The sequence below is a fragment of the Centroberyx affinis genome, unplaced genomic scaffold (genome assembly GCF_046629955.1).
Source record: "Centroberyx affinis isolate AG114_WGS23_722 - 3 ecotype Tasmania unplaced genomic scaffold, CSIRO-AGI_Caff_v1 ptg004288l_1, whole genome shotgun sequence".
Taxonomy (NCBI): domain Eukaryota; kingdom Metazoa; phylum Chordata; class Actinopteri; order Beryciformes; family Berycidae; genus Centroberyx; species Centroberyx affinis.
Genome location: NW_027282008.1, coordinates 611,995 through 627,296, shown reverse-complemented (window position 1 = coordinate 627,296; position 15,302 = coordinate 611,995). Strand labels below are relative to the sequence as shown.

The following is a 15,302-nucleotide window of genomic DNA, read 5'->3' as shown; positions in this document are numbered from 1 at the left end:
GTTGTTGACTTCAGTAAGAGGGCTGATAAATGTTGTCTTTGAAAGTCAAGCCTGATGTGTTTTCCAACACAACACTCCTGCATAATTTGTTGTCCTTACTCTGATAATAGTAAATAGTCAACTTTCCATACAGCACTTTTTCTCTGATTAATAATTAGAGGGAGGAAAAAAGTCAGTGGTTGTCAGTGGTTTGAGGGGATGGTGTTGGATTTGGCATTGCTGTTGTGCCACAAATGTATCAAGGTTGAATGGATGCATCATTGTAATATGTCATTTTTTGTCTTTATCCCCTTGGTGTGGAATTTATAAAATACTAACCCCTGCATTCTCTGTCCTCTCTCTCTCTCCTCTGTCTCTGCCAGGCTTTTGGAAATGCCAAGACAGCCCACAACAACAACTCCAGCCGCTTTGGCAAATTCATCCAGGTTAACTACCTGGAGAGTGGAGTGGTCAGAGGGTGAGTAATTTAACACTGTGTGTGTGTGTGTGCGTCTATACAAACATTGTAACCACCCACTCAGCAACCTACTATGCACTCTCACACAGACTCTAAATCAAGCCAGACTGTGCTAATCTACAGTACTGCACCATACAGGACCAGTTAGATGGTACTGCTTGTTTTTGTGTTCTGAATCTTCCTCTTCCTGTTGCTTATCATTAGAGCCTTCTACCTCTATAACTGTATATCCTCTTTGCTCTTTTTATGGTCAGTCATGTGTCCCTCCTCTGTGCTGTATGTGTGTATGTGTGTGTAGACTGAAGCTTTCAGCCACTAGCGTGTTCTTCCTTTTTTCTAAGCGGTCAGACACTCTGGTTAGGAGCTGCATCAAAGTCTGGTCAGCTGTGTCACTTCCTCACTTCCTCATCAGCGCAGGAAGAGAGGGGAGCAGCTGCACAACACAGTATCTTAAAAAGGCAAAGGGTGTAGAGATGCAAAGAACACAGAGTACAATATTCAGACTAAATTCTTGCCAGGACAAGTTTTAGTCTTGTTTATTTATATAGCCATTTATCATAGTCAAGTCTCAAAGGGCTTTACATACTGTCATATACCATACTACATCATATATACATACTAAATACAATATATACATCACATACTAGGCCATATACATCTATGTCATATACAAAGTTTTACATTTTCCTGGTTTATATACAAGAGAAAGTATGTCATATTAGTAACAAATTTACAAACCAAGACTTAATAGTTGAAGCATCTTAATGCCTGTGGCCACTGCTGCTCAGCATGAGTTCACAGTATGCAGGCACCCCCAACCTGATTAGGCCTTAATAGCACCAGGTCTCATCTTCCTCTATTGAGTTGCTTATCCTGAGAAGGGTCTCTAATCCAATATGGATAGCTCAATTTACTTGGCTGAGGCTTTTCTGCACTACAAAGCAACCCGCTTTAGGCTAGAACCAGACAAGGCTAAAAGCAGACATCCACAAACACACCTCACATAATTTACCACCGTCCTAAGTGCCAGTATAGCCTTCTCCTCCTCATCTCCTCCTCTTCAGTTGAAGCACTGAACCCAGTGGACAGTCACTGCTCCAGTATCACAGTCCTGCTCTGTAGCCTTAACAAAGGCCGCCTGTCTATCTCTCCATCTCCAGTGGCAGCCATTCAGACAGTCAATAGAGGAGATTAACAAAGGGAAGACTGGGACTAGCTGCTGTTCCGCTCTGCTCTGCTCTCTGAGCGGACCGACGGACTGATAGACAGGATGTTTTCATGCTCCCTCTCACTGTGGCTCTCTGTCCAGCTAATCCTCGCTCACTGGGAACTGAGCGGGCTGGAGTTGAATGATAAAAAGGGGACACACACTTCAGAAGCAGTGTGAAAAGGAGGCGGTGTGTGAGTGAAAGGTGTCTCAGCATGAGCACGTATATTTCTGTGTGTGCATTTGTGTGTGTACTTGTGTTCGGCTGGGTCTCTGATTGAGTTTGGGCATATGTGTGTGTGTGTGTGTGTATAGTGAGACCTCTCTTACCCCCTCTTGTACCTGTTGACAGATATATAGCCAGCCGGCAGTCGGCTCCTCTTGTCTTGGCTGAAATGAGGCTCCTGTCCACATTCCTGCAGATACTGTTTTCTATTAAATCATCTCCGATGAACAGACAGAGACAAAGACCCACTCTTACTCTCACTTTCAGGGCACTATTACATTCACACATTGTTTTCTTTACATCCATTTAGCTGTGGTGGCTCCCCACAGCTGGAAATTGCCCCATAGCTAGAAAAATGTAAATACAATGCAAATTCATCATCCAACCTTATTGCTCAGCCCAGCCTCCAAAAAACAGTTGCAACTGCAACACGGTTGTCCATATATCATGATGTAATTATCTGATAAGAGACATTTTTTAGCTGCAACACCTGCTGGAACTGATCCTGGACTGGGCCCAGGTGCAAACCTGGGTCTCCGAATCAAAAGTACCCCACATCTACAAAAACATCTACAGGAAACACTGCACTCATTCACAAGAAGCTCAGATGCTTAGTTTAGGTTACTTCTGCTGAAGCTTTTTAATGAGAGATAGCATGAAGCAGTAAAAGCTGGCATGGTGGATATGTCTATGGATATGTTGTTATCTATGGTTACTTAGCTAAATGGATGCTTCTGCGGCTTTGACATGTGACACCCCACCCTAACATTTTTTTTTAGCTCATCCACACAAGTCCATTTTTTCCTTTTGCCTTGAAATTGTAGTGCTTTACTAGTCTTTCAAAGAGTACTCAAGGAAGGTGTTCAGGGAAAGATAAAGAGAAAAGAGAACTGCAGGTATCTGATCTATAAATCTATTCTCTTACTCCCAGTCTATCCCCAGCACTAACAGATGGAGACAACTATGTCTCCGACACCACAGCTCTATTCTTAGTGTGCCATGAAGACTGGCGTCAGTGTTGTTTTTCATAAGCCTGGGTCCGCTGGTATAAAATCTGATTTAGACAACTTTATGGCCCTGGCCTTGTGTAGTGGGGAATACCGCTGCTTTTAAAATCCCATATCTCGTGACTGCAGAGGTCTGAAACCATACCTCTGCTTTTATTTGGTGCCCCTACAATAGCTTTCCAATCTCTTCTGTCTCACTCTATCATAAAAAAAATAAAAAATACCAGAGGAAATTCCTGCCCGTTCGTAAGCTAATCAGATTAGCTCCATATTTAGGCTGTTGTCCGTGTCTGTTGTTGTGTGTTGCTATGTGATGTGTGCATTGCTACACCATCCATCTGACCGCATCTGAAGGCTTTGTTCACTCTTTGATTGTTGCAACCATCTGCCCTCGCTTCCCCTCCTGCTCCTCCCCTCATTTCATTACCAGCCCACTTTCACATATGACCCCAATACACACACACACACACACACACACACACACACACACACACACACACACACAGTCACTCACTCACTCAAACAGCTGAGCAATAGGACCAGACGACCTTTATTGTTAAGTGATTCATGTTCATTCTTTCTCCTCTTTCCCTTTCTTCCTCTTTCTTTTCCTCTCTCTCTCTCTCTCTCTCTCTCTCTCTCTCTCTCTCTCTCTCTCTCTCTCTCTCTCCCTCTCTCTCTCTCAGGGCTGTGGTGGAGAAGTATCTCCTGGAGAAGTCTCGCCTGGTCTCCAGAGAGAAGAACGAGAGGTGAGGAGGAGCAGGCGGGATCGTGACCCCTCAACCCCACTGACCCTCATGGGCCCCTCTGAACAAACAGGGGGAGTTTCCCCTGGGAGCCTCTGACAGTTGGATATGAAGTCTAACTGAAGGCTTTAACCTAGCCTAGGATTTTTCATGTCCATTTGCTTAAACACACACATACTCACACACACTCAGGCAGTGTAGGTTGAGTTATAAATTGACTTACTGCTTGTGTACAAACATGTCTTCTTTCTAGTATCAGTACTGCCTGTGTGCATACGCTGAGTTGAGTTGTTTGAAAACCTTGTGTCTCCAATTTCAGTGATTTTCTTGAAGAGATTACATGGTCTTAATTTGTTGAGAAAGTTGGATAAACTCAGAAATGCATAGTGGTCAATCTGAAATCAAGGCCGTTTTTCTTAGTTCCTTAGAAACACAAGGTTTTCACCCGACAACGATGATATGTAGAAAGGACGGACTCCTTTTTTGACACTTTCAGTATTGGTATACTCTGGTGCAGTGCCAGGATTCAGCAGCTATAAACAGACATGCTGTAGTAGCGAGAGATCATAGTCAAACCGGGTGTGAAGTCACGTGCATTCAGTTTGCCCTAATTTGATGTGAACCAAACTCCTGTTTGTGTGGGTTAAGCATTAACTACTTCTGTACAAACGAATGAAAAAAACTAAACAATACTGCCTGTCAGTTCTGAGAGAGTCGGCCTCATTTGCCATGTTGTCGCTCACACCTGCTTCATGTCGTACACTGTGTGTTACTCACAGTGTATAATACTGATATTCACTACAGACTAGACTACTGGTCTGTTGCTACTAGTGTGACTAATAGGCAAACACATATTAGGCATTTGTAAGGGAGGCATATATCAATGAGCAAAACTTCAGGTGTTTATTTTCCACTGTTGATTCATTTACAATCTAACATGTAATACTAATGAATGAGTCATAACAAGAGGCTGTCAGATTTTTCACTCCCTTCATTTTAAGTCAATGAGACCAGTAAGAAAAGGCTGACTTTAACGCACTGTCCCAGTACTTTAGGTACAGCAGACTGTTATGGACTGTTATCTGAGACATGGTTTTAGCTGTTATTTATCCAGCTATTTTTCAGCTCGATGAAGTATTTTTAGCAGTCAGTTTGTTACGTAAAGGGCACCTTGGCGGTAGTTGTCTAGGGAGGGGAGAGAGCGTTACTCATTCACTTTTCCCATCCGGATTTTGTGGGTGGGAAAAGAGCGGATTTTCCCAGCTGGTTTTGGAAATGGAGTTGGTGACCTTCCACTGACAAGCCCGTTTCCCTAACCTCCAGGCTACCGCCAAACCCACACAGCGTACTGTTAGTCACCTAGTCTACAGTTGCTGTTGACAAGTGCGTCTTGCCCGTCTCGTCCGGCAGTGAGTCTACTGTATGATGTCATTGTGTCTCAGTGATAAACGTGGAAACTCATTACTCCTGTGTGCTTTCACAACAAAGCTCTCCCGCCTATCTACCTACCGGCCTCGCTGATAGCAAGAGTGGAAAAACTGATATCAACATCATAGCAGTCCAGGCATTGTCTTCTTCCTATTAGCTTTTTACAAGCAGTGGGCAGCGGTGTTGGGCAGGGTGTTGACTTTTCATCCTTTTTTCATAAGCCACTTATTGGGATGCCCTTATTGGAAATAGTGATCATTAACACGAGGCTCATATCCACTGATAACTGCCTACCAAATAATTAAACAAAAGAATGATAGATGCAAACAAGAATTGACCGACTCCATTAATTAATCCATTTATTTGTTTGCCTAAAGACTGCGCTTAATCAGTGGCAGGAGAACTGTCCTGCGGTAATAATTTAATGTGAGTACAGTATGTGTGAAGGACGCCCTGTGAGAACAGTATGTGTTGTCTATTTCCAGGAACTACCATGTGTTTTACTACCTGTTGTTGGGAGCTTCAGAGGAGGAGCGGAAGGAGTTCAAGTTGCTGCCGCCTGAAGACTACCTCTACCTCAAGCAGGTGCTGCCAAATCCCCCTTCCCCCAACCCCTACACACAGCAGTTTACAGTATATCCATCTCATGTAAATGCTGAAAATGGCTGCTTCACTGCTGCATTTCTCTTCTAGCTTTTGTTCCCATTCTTCACCTCATTTACGCTCATTCTGTTGTATTCACTCAATCCGTGTCCATGAAATACACTTTGCCTTTTAACGGACCTTTTAATTCATTGATTTTCATTTGTACAGTATTCTTGTAAGCGTATATATTGATTCAGCCTGTGCTCTCTGAATCCGTTGTTGTGTATGTGGTGTGACCTTGAAGGTAACATTGTCATTCACAGTGAGTGGAGCTGGTATTCAGGATGATTTTCCATGCTGTTGAATAGGCTGCTGCATATGCTCCCAGCTTCCTGCTTCCTGCCCATATGTGCACTGCATGTTAATGAAGCTTTCTTTGTTCCCCCTCTTTCTCTGCCCCCCCCCCCCCCATCCCATCCCATCTATTTTTTATCCCACCGCTCTCTCTTTCCTCATCCCTCTTCTTTATCCCTCTTGGTTCTTCACCTCTTACTTTTTTTTTTTTCATTTTTCTCTACACCTCTGCTCACTCTCTTTCCTCCACTCTCTTTGCAGCAAAACTTCAAGATAGAAGATGAGGAGGACCTGCGTCACGACTTTGAGAGGCTGCAGCAGGCTATGGAGATGGTCGGCTTCCTCCCTGCCACCAAGAAACAGTGAGTGGATCGGTGTACAGTTTATAATGTAGGAAAGAGCCAAATATTAATCTCCTAAACTGGAAAACCCATCCTGATGCATGTTTCCAATCAGTATTTTACATTTTATATTATTTTGGTGTGGCCAGTTTGTGAGTCTCATGACAAAAAACATTAATTACACACCAAAAAAAACAACACCAATAAAAGGCCACATTTATAACCTTTTATACAATGCTTCTATTCAGTTTACTACTCATTGAGCCTAAGAGCCAAATCAAAACCAGCACAAGCAAAGGCCTCTTTGCTCCTGCTATGGATGATGGGATTATCAAGTTAATGAAGGCATGGAAAACACAAAATAGACCATGAACAGCATGCATAGCAATAATCTCCGCATGCATCATATGACTATGTCACTACTGCTTATTGATTGTTTACGCATTAATCATAAATATCTATGCTGCAGGATCTTCTCTGTGCTGTCGGCCATCTTGTATCTGGGCAACGTGACCTACAGGAAGAAGTCGACGGGCCGAGACGAGGGGCTGGACGTGGGACCCCCGGAGGTCCTGGCTACCCTCTCTGATCTGCTAAAGGTGATGTGTGTGTGTGTGTGTGTGTGTGTCTGTCTGCATACAGGAGCATGCCTGTACCTCTTTGTGTCTGGCTAGATGTGTGTGACCGTCTGCTGTAACGTGTGTGTGTGTTCCCTCCCAGGTTAAAGAGGAGCTGCTGGTTGAGGCGCTGACGAAGAGGAAAACGGTGACAGTCAATGACAAGCTGATCCTCCCTTACAGCCACTCTGAGGTAGGCACCATCCATCTCTGCAACCTGTCATTACTATAACAGTGTTGCATTGCAGACTAATTGGTGGCCGCCTGCCTTTCTAGATAGATGTCTTTTTTTCTGTCAGTATTTAATGTTCATTTAATGTTTGTTTTATCTACCTTCTTTTCTTTCTTTTTATTTTACCCTCCATTCATCTGTGTAACCCTCTATACTCACCTCTCACACTGCGTCTGCACCTGTGTTTTTCTCCATTTCGTTGTAATGGATTTTCATTCAAAAGCCCAGTGTGTAACAGCACCTCTGCCTCTATTCTGTCATGTTGATTGAAGTTTATTGGCACAATGTGCTTCATCCTGTAACACCCCCCCCTCTCTCTCTCTCCCTCTCCTCTTCCATCAGGCTATCACAGCCAGAGACTCCATGGCCAAATCTCTGTACAGCGCCTTGTTTGACTGGATTGTCCTACGCATCAATCATGCACTGCTCAACAAGAAAGACATGGAAGAATCTGTCCCGGTGAGACATGCAGACACACACACACACGCACACACACACACTTGTACACAAACGCAGACACACACACACACACACACACACACACACACACACTTGTACACAAACACATCCAGACAGACGCACGTGCACACACATACACAACTCAAAAAGTTGTGTATGTGTTCTGTGCAGATGACTCTCAGGAGTCTCTTCAAGCCCCAAGGAGTGATGTATGATTACCCCAATTAAGATGCAAATAATGAATTAACTTCACTTTGATGTGATACGACACTGTAGATGGTTAATTGCTATAAATAATCCTTTCTTTGGGGTGATAATTGTTGTGCATTCCTCATGCTGTTACTTATTAATTTTCAGTTAGTGTTAATAGCTCTGTCTGTTTTCCAGTGCTTGTCCATTGGTGTCCTGGATATATTTGGCTTTGAGGACTTTCAGACCAACAGCTTTGAGCAGTTCTGTATCAACTATGCAAATGAGCAGCTGCAGTATTACTTCAACCAGCACATCTTCAAACTGGAGCAGGTGAGCTCTCTTTTTTTTTGCCTGTCGCTCTGTCTGCCCCCCGAAAATCATTAAACATGATGGACTGCTTTTTCCACCTGAAGATCTGACTCCGCCCTCTCTTCTCTTCTCTGTTTATGAAAATAACTAACATGATGATTCATCCAAAATAACCTTTACTGATTTCTAGAGATAGCAACGGTTACTAGACAGTTTGTCTCACTGGGAGCTGTAGTGGTCGACAGTAGAAATACTGAAGTTAAACTACATGCAGCGTTGCTAGAGCAAAGCACTACATTTCCATGATGCAAAAATTGGCAACCTGCTTATTTTGTGTTAAACTTGCTGGAGAAAGCAGATGTCTCCTTCCGTCACCCAGATTGCACAGTGCTACATGTTTTTGGCATGCACAGTAAAAAAACATTAATTACAACTGTTTTTGGCAGTTTTTCTCAGTTCTCAGTTTTTCTCCTGAGACCAGACAGTTGGTTAAATAGCTTCAGATCAGCAGTGAACTTTGTCAGAATTTCCAGCTTGACTGATTTCACTGATGAACTGGTTTACCTAAATGTTCTGTCCTGCTCCCATGCAGGAAGAGTACCAGGCAGAGGGCATCACCTGGCACAACATCGACTACACAGACAACGTGGGCTGTATCCACCTCATCAGCAAGAAACCCACTGGCCTGCTCTACCTGCTGGACGAGGAGAGCAAGTATGAACAGCAACAGCTTTATGATTTACACTCTTTCATTATTTCATGGTCTCTCACTGGTGGCAGCTTACTGATGAAGAGTGACAGCAACTTAGCGAGGGTCTTCTTGCTCTTCTGGCAACAAACTGCTGGAAGAAAATCATGCTTCCAATGGTTGTCATATTTGTTTTGGTTGTTTTTATGTGTTTGTGTCTTTTTTTAATGTATAATTTATGGCTGTGGGGAGGAATGAAGTTTGTTAAATTGAACTGAATTAAATTCAAGAAGCTAACCATTCATCTCTCACTTTCTTCCCTTTTCCTCTTTCTGTCAATCCTCTTCTTCCTCATCTTCCTTCTCTCTGTGCCTCTGCTCCAGCTTTCCCCATGCCACAGATAAAACCTTACTGGCCAAATTCAAGCAGCAGCACCAGGGGAACAAATACTTTGTCCCCACACCAGTCATGGAGCCTGCCTTTGTCATCCAGCACTTTGCTGGGAAGGTCAAGTACCAAATCAAGGTAAGGAGGACAGAAGGCATCGCCTAGTGTATCAAAGAACTTTCCTAAGTCTATGAGCAGAAACCAAGGAAGAGTCAAGCAACATGGTAGTAGCTGATGCTGTCAAATGTAAACAAATTCATAAGACCAGAGAATTGTGAATTGTGGAATATTTGTATGATACTTCCTAAATGGAATTACACTTATATAGAATCTAGCGCCTTTGTTCGTTTGGTTGTGATGCCTTTTTCTAACATATTCGCTATCTTCAAACTCATCAGGATTTCCGTGAGAAGAACACAGACCACATGCGTCCAGACATTGTGGCCTTGTTGCGGAGCAGCGACCGCGCCTATGTGCGGCAGCTCATCGGCATGGACCCAGTGGCCATGTTCCGGTGGGGCATCCTGCGCGCCACTATCAGGGGCATGGCTGCCTTCAACGAGGCTGGCCGCCGCTGGGCTGCCAAGACTGCAGGTACATGATCACTACAACTCCGTCCGTTTGTTGTAAATCCGTTGTAGAAATCTACTGTCCAGTGCTACAGAAAAGTAACCATGTTCGACCATAGCTGCCTAAACCTTCAGTCCACATGTGCAGCGTATACCACAACTCCAGAGTATTACAGTTCTCACGTTTCTCTCCTCTGTAATTAGTCTTTCAGGTCAGGGCACTGAGGAACATGGAGGCCTGAAACGTGAGGCTTTAGGAGATTTTGACATTTTCCTTGCAATTCTCAATCCTTCAGACTATTTTGGTGCTCTCAGAAGTGGCCCGTTGACGTAGGAGGCTATTTTAATGTGGATTAACAAGATTAGATCAAATTAAGACCGAAACCAAAACAAGAAAATTACCGCAGTCATGCGACCCTGGTCAGCCTTTCTTTTTCTGGTTGAAAGCCTACTTATGAGAAGTACATTGTCAATCCTGTTAATCTTCTTTGTGTTGTGTGTTTATGTTTTGTGTAGGTGTTGTTCGCCCGACATCCAGGACTCCATTAGGAGAGCTTCAACGGCCCAATGCCCCAGTAGAAAGAATGTACAAGTAAGAATACACACACACACACACACACACACACACACACACACACACACACACACACACACACACACACGCACCACTCTGGTTAAGGGGGGCTAAGACACTCTGGCTGGGTAACAGAGGGTGAATAAGACTGGTACTATACACATTCACTGTAGGAAGATAATTGAATATGGAACTTGTTTTTCTCTCACTTCATCTTTGTTTTCTTTGGACTGGTCACATAACTGTCAGGTCTCTTTCCCCTGGAGGCAAACTGCAGCAGGTTTCAGTTAGATCGCTATCTGTCTGCCACAGTACCTGTGGAGATGGAGCCAGAGAGCCGGTCCTGTTCTCTCTGTAATAACTCTATTACCTTGCATGAAATGGAGACCAATCATTTTAAATTGGATTAACAAAAAATCAGTCTTCATATGGTTGCAATCTTTCCATCAGTAATACACTATATAGTCACTGTTCAGAGTATTTCCTGATTGATGCTCCATCCTGGAGGAAATGTTTTAAATGGTTGGTGGAGCTCTGCTTTTACCCTGTGGTACTGGATGAGATGAGGAAGGACTGCAATGTCAGACACCTAAAGGCTGCTCAGCAGAGTTACTGTAGCTTGAGTTGAACTAAATCCATAAACGCTAATGAAACACAACCTCCTGACAGATGAATCCTCCTTCACCTCATCTTGGTCACCCATATCCTTTGCCCTTCTCCACCTTTCGGTGACCCCAGTGTGTGCGGTTCTCTCCTCTCCCTCTCCCCTCCACAGACGAGCCTCTATGCTCGATTTCTACTTTGATCACTCAGAGGAGCGCCCTCTAGAGGCCTTTGAAGACATCTTTGCTAGCTATGAGAGTAAGAAGTAAGTGAACTGGATGACAGGAGAAAGGAATGGAAGGATGAGGCCAAGCAGGAAGGGAAATGTGTTTTGTTTTGAGTAACTGACACCGGTTTGTTCCCCATTCTGAGTTTGCTTCCATGTAAAAATTGGTGGATGATTTTTCTGAAGAATTCAATGGAAAAGGAATTGAGAGTTGAAATTTTGGAAGTGGCCAGTCAGTCAAGGGTTTTTCTAAGAGGAAGTTCAATGCACCAATATAAGGCAGTACGACAAAGCAGCCCTTAGACTTGCATTCACTCTTTTTCCTCACTGTAATCCCCGTCTTTTTCTGTAGCTGTGATAATCTCTCTCCTTTCCTCAGGTTTATTATTCTTGCTATAGAACACAGGAAGGTGTTTGTACTGGCCTACTCTGATTAGCCGCCTGGATTACTGACATGAACCACGGAGGGCTGGAAACACACACGAATACATAACACATACAAAGGCCTCTAGTTAAACAGACAAAGAGAATCGTGTGAGCTTTCTCAGAGTGGAATCAAACGGTGAATAATTTTTGAATGTTGGGCCTTCTGAACCATGGCCTCCCATCTCCTGTTTTCAGATCTGAAATTACTGGGTTGGTTTAATTAACGCAGAAAAATGTCTCCTTTAGCAGTTTAAATGAACTCAGTTGAACCTCCCACTCCATTGTTACCTTGATTAAATCATCCAGTGCCTTTCAGGTCTGAAATAACTGAGGTGTTGAGGTCGGTTTTAGTTTGGCTCGTTCATGTATTGCCCGTTCCTTCCCTGCCTGGCCTCCTCTGTGTTCACGGTCAGTCATGGGTAAGTATAGAACAGTACTGCATGGACTAGCTCTGAGACGTGGAAAAGGCTCCGTATTAACCTCACCAGTCCCAGTCTCCAACGTAACACCAGCCCCCCGTCAAAGGATTGCAATTTCCAATAACACCAGCCCCTGTTAAAGGGCCGTAAATCCAGCAGCCTCACCAGTAACAGCCCCAGCATGGAGACAGATGGCCAGCCACACTGAGCTTCAGCTCAGCTCTGCATGCTCACCACATCAGTGGCAGGGATATGGGTGTGAATACAGCACCGCCACGCACCGATCTCTCTGTCTGTGTGTGTCTCCTTTTCTATTCTTAGAGTGGATAAGGCAGCATGGTTGGGTGGTCTAGCGTATCTTGTGGCTTCTATGAATTTAAACATGAATAGTGGGAGAATAAATTATGTGGGTTATTCTTCACGGATGAGCAGAGTTGTGAGTGTGACAGGTGAAGTTCCTCTAGATGTCAGACTCCCAACCATTCTGTAGTGTGTGTGTGTGTGTGTGTGTGTGTGTGTTTGTGTGTGTGTACGTTCCTCTCTCGGGTAACGGTGGTGGTGGGTTTTCTTCCAAAGTCCTAACAGTGGTGTTTTTTTTGCACCCTGCCCTACGTTTTTTTTTTTTCTCCTTCCTTCCTCCTTTTGTCGTTTTTCCAATCCTTCTCCTGTTCTTCCCCTCCCCTCTCCTACTCTCCATACTCCCCCTCTCAACGCTGGGTGTGTGTGTGTGATCAGGGACATGCATGCACAGATCATCACCTCCATTAAGGACTTGCAGCTGGACGGTGAGGACCCTCGCAAGCTACTGCAGTCCTGGGGTCGCCTCCGCTTCCCTCGTCACGTCCTCCAGTGAGTCTGCAGACAGACCTGGCATCACCCGCTCTCCAGATCAGTCCAGTCTAGTCGAGCCTGGCTCAGCCAAAACATGCTCCTATCTACTCCTCCAGACCCGGCCAGATCCTGGAAAAATGTAGACTGTCCTAGACTCATTTTGACCAGCTCAGCTCAATCTAGAAGATGAGAGCAATTTAGCTTACCCAGCTCCGGATAGATATAACTATTACTGTTAGAGAATTACAATTACTGTTACCCAATTTCCCCACTAGGATAATTAAAGTTTCTAATCTAATCTAATACAAAGCTAAAGCACATTACCGCTCTGGCAGCAGACGAATGCAAGACACACATGCTTACTAATGGCCCACTAATGGGATGTGACCACACTTTAACGATACTCGAACGATACATCAGCCGGGCTGATATGTGACATTTTGAGACATTTGTCATCGGCAGACGGTGACACAAACATGGTCGATGTATACATTTTAGTTTTTATTTTAGTTTTTTTTTATAAAATAAAGTAATTCTGTCCATTAGCATCTAATCTGCCCAAAAGTAGTTACAGACCAAGAAGTGCAGCTAAGGCCTAAACCATAGACATTGATTCGGTCCAGTCAGTGGGATCTGAATTATCAGGCGCATTGTTGCTAGTGTTTTTAGTTTTGTTATATCTGGTCTTGAAGGCTGAAGATGTAATGGCTGGAATGCATTTGTTAACTGCTGCATGAGCAAGGCACTACTTAGAGGAATGGCCTGGCATGTAAGGTCTTTCAGACCATCTGTAAAAACGTGGTCCCAGTGGCCACACAGCATGTTACAGTTTACAGCAAGTTCTGCAGTCTGACACTTGGTGACAGTGGGAACATGAACCCAACTTGAATTTAGGGCTCTTTGTCTAGTGGTGAAAGCAAGAGAGCATGGAACAGGAGTTTCTTCTTTCTTCGTGCGGACTCTCTGCTGGTCTGACTGTTTAGATTCTCCATCCCATCTCCTTCACCTCCTCCTCTCCTTCACCGCCTCCTCTCATTGATCCTCCCCCTCCTCCTCATTCAAGCCTTGCCTCTACCCATCATTCATCCCGTCATCCAGGTGCAACCCTCGATCTCCTCACTGACTGACAGCGCATGAAGAAGACTCACCAACCATACTAACCTGGCTCCACGCGCTCCATCCACTCCCCCCTTCCATCCGCCTGCCTCAGATATTCACCTCTCCACTCCTCTAACTCACCCTTCCTCTTCTTTCCTTCCTTCTCCACAGGAAGAACAAGAACACCAGACAGAAGCAGATCATCCCCAAGGTAAACCTGACTAAAGAAACAAGCACTCTGTTCAGAGAGAGATAAAGAATATTCATAGACATTCAGTCACATACCTCCACTACTGCTGCACTAAACCATTTTTTGCAACCTAATACTATGATTAATTATGCAACTGCCACCAATTTTTGAAGGTTTGGTATATTTTGGCATTCCTGTTAAATGTTATATTAATTTCTTTAGTACTTTGATGATTTAGTGCACATTGAGCGCCATGTAAAGTGGTGATAAAAAGCTAATTTACTCTACTGCTACCATGCAGAATTTGCTCGACTCTCGGTCTCTGAAGTTCATTGTGGGCCTGACGCTGCACGATCGCACTACCAAGTCTCTGCTCCACCTGCACAAGAAGAAAAAGCCCCCCAGCATCAGTGCCCAGTTCCAGGTAACATCACAGATGAGACCCAACAGTATGCACAGTATACACTTGACATTTTACACCAAACAAACCCTTCGGCTTCAATCCTAAATTCAAACCTCCTCCTTGTTTTCTTCAGACCTCTCTGACCAAACTCCTGGAGACTCTGGGCAGAGCAGAGCCTTTCTTCATTCGCTGTATTCGCTCCAATGCTGAGAAGGTAAGAGCCTTTCAGTGTGATTAAATAATTAATAGATCTGAATGGTTAGACAGAAAATAACAGAATATGCTTCCTGTGCCGTTGTCCATGAGCAGAAGGAGATGTGTCTGGATGAGGCCTTGGTGCTTCAGCAGCTGCGCTACACAGGAATGCTGGAAACTGTGCGCATCAGGAGGTCGGGCTACGGAGCCAAGTACACTTTCCAGGTACTGCAGACCTACTCCTTATTAATGATCATTAGTCAAATCTATTCTTTACCAATTGTTTCAGTCGTTTTTTAATGGCCTTCCTTGTTTTGTCCCTGCAGGAGTTCATAGAGCAGTTCAGGGTGCTGCTGCCAAAGAACGCCGCAGCCTGTAAGGAGGACATCTCAGTGCTGTTTGAGAAGATGGGCCTGGACCCCACCACCTACCAGATAGGCAAAACTAAGGTCAGCCAATAAGCTCTTGTTATTGATTTAGATTTATAGTTTTAGTACATTAGACGAACCCCATTCTGTTGACAATGTGCTGAT

At 44.2% G+C, this 15,302-nt stretch overlaps 1 protein-coding gene across 1 annotated transcript in view; it reads left to right on the top strand.

Annotated features, from left to right (window-relative positions):
- Window positions 1-15,302, top strand: part of LOC139664469 (unconventional myosin-IXb-like) — a 61,536-nt gene that overhangs the window by 34,202 nt on the left and 12,032 nt on the right. The window contains 19 exon segments of the mRNA XM_071543308.1: window positions 363-457; window positions 3,584-3,646; window positions 5,557-5,656; window positions 6,272-6,372; window positions 6,821-6,950; window positions 7,072-7,161; window positions 7,543-7,659; window positions 8,047-8,181; window positions 8,753-8,874; window positions 9,232-9,373; window positions 9,634-9,829; window positions 10,321-10,396; window positions 11,154-11,246; window positions 12,788-12,901; window positions 14,153-14,192; window positions 14,473-14,595; window positions 14,708-14,788; window positions 14,884-14,994; window positions 15,096-15,218. Coding sequence (XP_071399409.1) covers window positions 363-457; window positions 3,584-3,646; window positions 5,557-5,656; window positions 6,272-6,372; window positions 6,821-6,950; window positions 7,072-7,161; window positions 7,543-7,659; window positions 8,047-8,181; window positions 8,753-8,874; window positions 9,232-9,373; window positions 9,634-9,829; window positions 10,321-10,396; window positions 11,154-11,246; window positions 12,788-12,901; window positions 14,153-14,192; window positions 14,473-14,595; window positions 14,708-14,788; window positions 14,884-14,994; window positions 15,096-15,218 — 2,052 coding nt within the window.